General features: G+C 28.4%; 1 protein-coding gene across 1 annotated transcript in view; it reads right to left on the bottom strand.

Moving 5' to 3' along the window:
* Positions 1 to 1,290, bottom strand: part of EDI_270290 (chromodomain helicase DNA binding protein, putative) — a gene marked incomplete at both ends in the record, with an annotated part of 3,468 nt that overhangs the window by 420 nt on the left and 1,758 nt on the right. The window contains one exon of the mRNA XM_001735169.1: positions 32 to 1,278. Within this exon, the coding sequence (XP_001735221.1) occupies positions 32 to 1,278 (1,247 nt within the window). The remainder of the gene's footprint in view (positions 1 to 31; positions 1,279 to 1,290) is intronic.

Genomic DNA, 1,290 nt, shown 5'->3' on the forward strand with positions numbered 1-1,290 from the left:
TTCTAATTTCTTTTCTTTTTTCTTTATGTACTTTCTTTCTTCTAATCAAATCCTTTCCTTCTCGGATGATAGTTTCAGCTCTTCTTTGGATATGAGTTATAGTTGCTCCAGCACTAAGAATTTTATCAATTCCACTATTTTCATCTTTTTTTAATTCACTCCAAACTCCAACTCCATTTTTCTGAACTGCTAATACGATTTGTTGATCATATTCATTTTTCCATTCAAATCCATTTGCCCATTGTGGTTTTTTAATTTCAAAAGGTAATTGATTATTATGACGTTTCATATATTTTACAAGAATTCCAATCGTTTTCATTTCTTCATTCTTAGTAACTAATTCAAATGGAAGGAATTTTATTCCTTCAACGTACATCTCTAATTCTCTAACGTTCCCTCCTTTTGATTCTAATTTACTACATGCATTAATAATTCTTTCCATTAAATTACGAACAATTTCTTCTAAATTATCGTTTTGTTTTTTATAACTACTACGTACAATTGTCATAATATCATCTATTCTTGCAAATCCAAATCTCTTCATTCCTCTAAGTACTCCTCTTACTATTTTTTCATCTATCTCTTCAATAATTTTACGTTTTTTTCTTTCACTTTTTTCTTTTTCTTCTTTAGGCTTACTAATAACACCAAGTATTTGTTCATCTAATTTTCTTGCTTCTTCTTTATCTTGTTGAGTAATAACTGAATTCCAAAATTCATTAACATTATTTCCTCCAGTAATAGCAAAATTTTCTACATTAAATGCACCTAATAATTCATTTACTCCACTACTTTCGTCTTTTCCTTCTTCAACATCAGCACGTTCTAAAATTTCATCTATATTAACTTCTTTTCTTTCACCATTATCTTTGTTAAAGATATCTTGTGCACCAAATTGAAGAATTTTTTGTAATTCTGATTTATCAAATAATTCATTTCCATTTTTTTTCCCTTTTTTTTCCATAGTTTGAATAATTAAATGATCTAAAACTAATTTTTTCTTTGCACTAAGTAATATCTTTTCTTCAATAGTTCCTTCTGTTGCTAATCTATAAATATTAACTGTTTTTTCTTGACCAATTCTATGACACCTTGCTTGTGCTTGTAAATCGTTTTGTGGATTCCAATCAGAGTCATATATAATAACTGTGTCTGCTGTTGTTAAATTAATTCCAAGTCCTCCTGCTCTTGTAGACAATAAAAATACAAAATCTGTAGAATCTTTTGCATTAAAATGATCCATAGCTCTTTGTCTAGCCTCTCTTCCCATAGCCCCATCTAATCTTTGAT

This window comes from Entamoeba dispar, genomic scaffold (assembly GCF_000209125.1).
Source record: "Entamoeba dispar SAW760 scf_1105229458953 genomic scaffold, whole genome shotgun sequence".
Taxonomy (NCBI): domain Eukaryota; phylum Evosea; order Mastigamoebida; family Endamoebidae; genus Entamoeba; species Entamoeba dispar.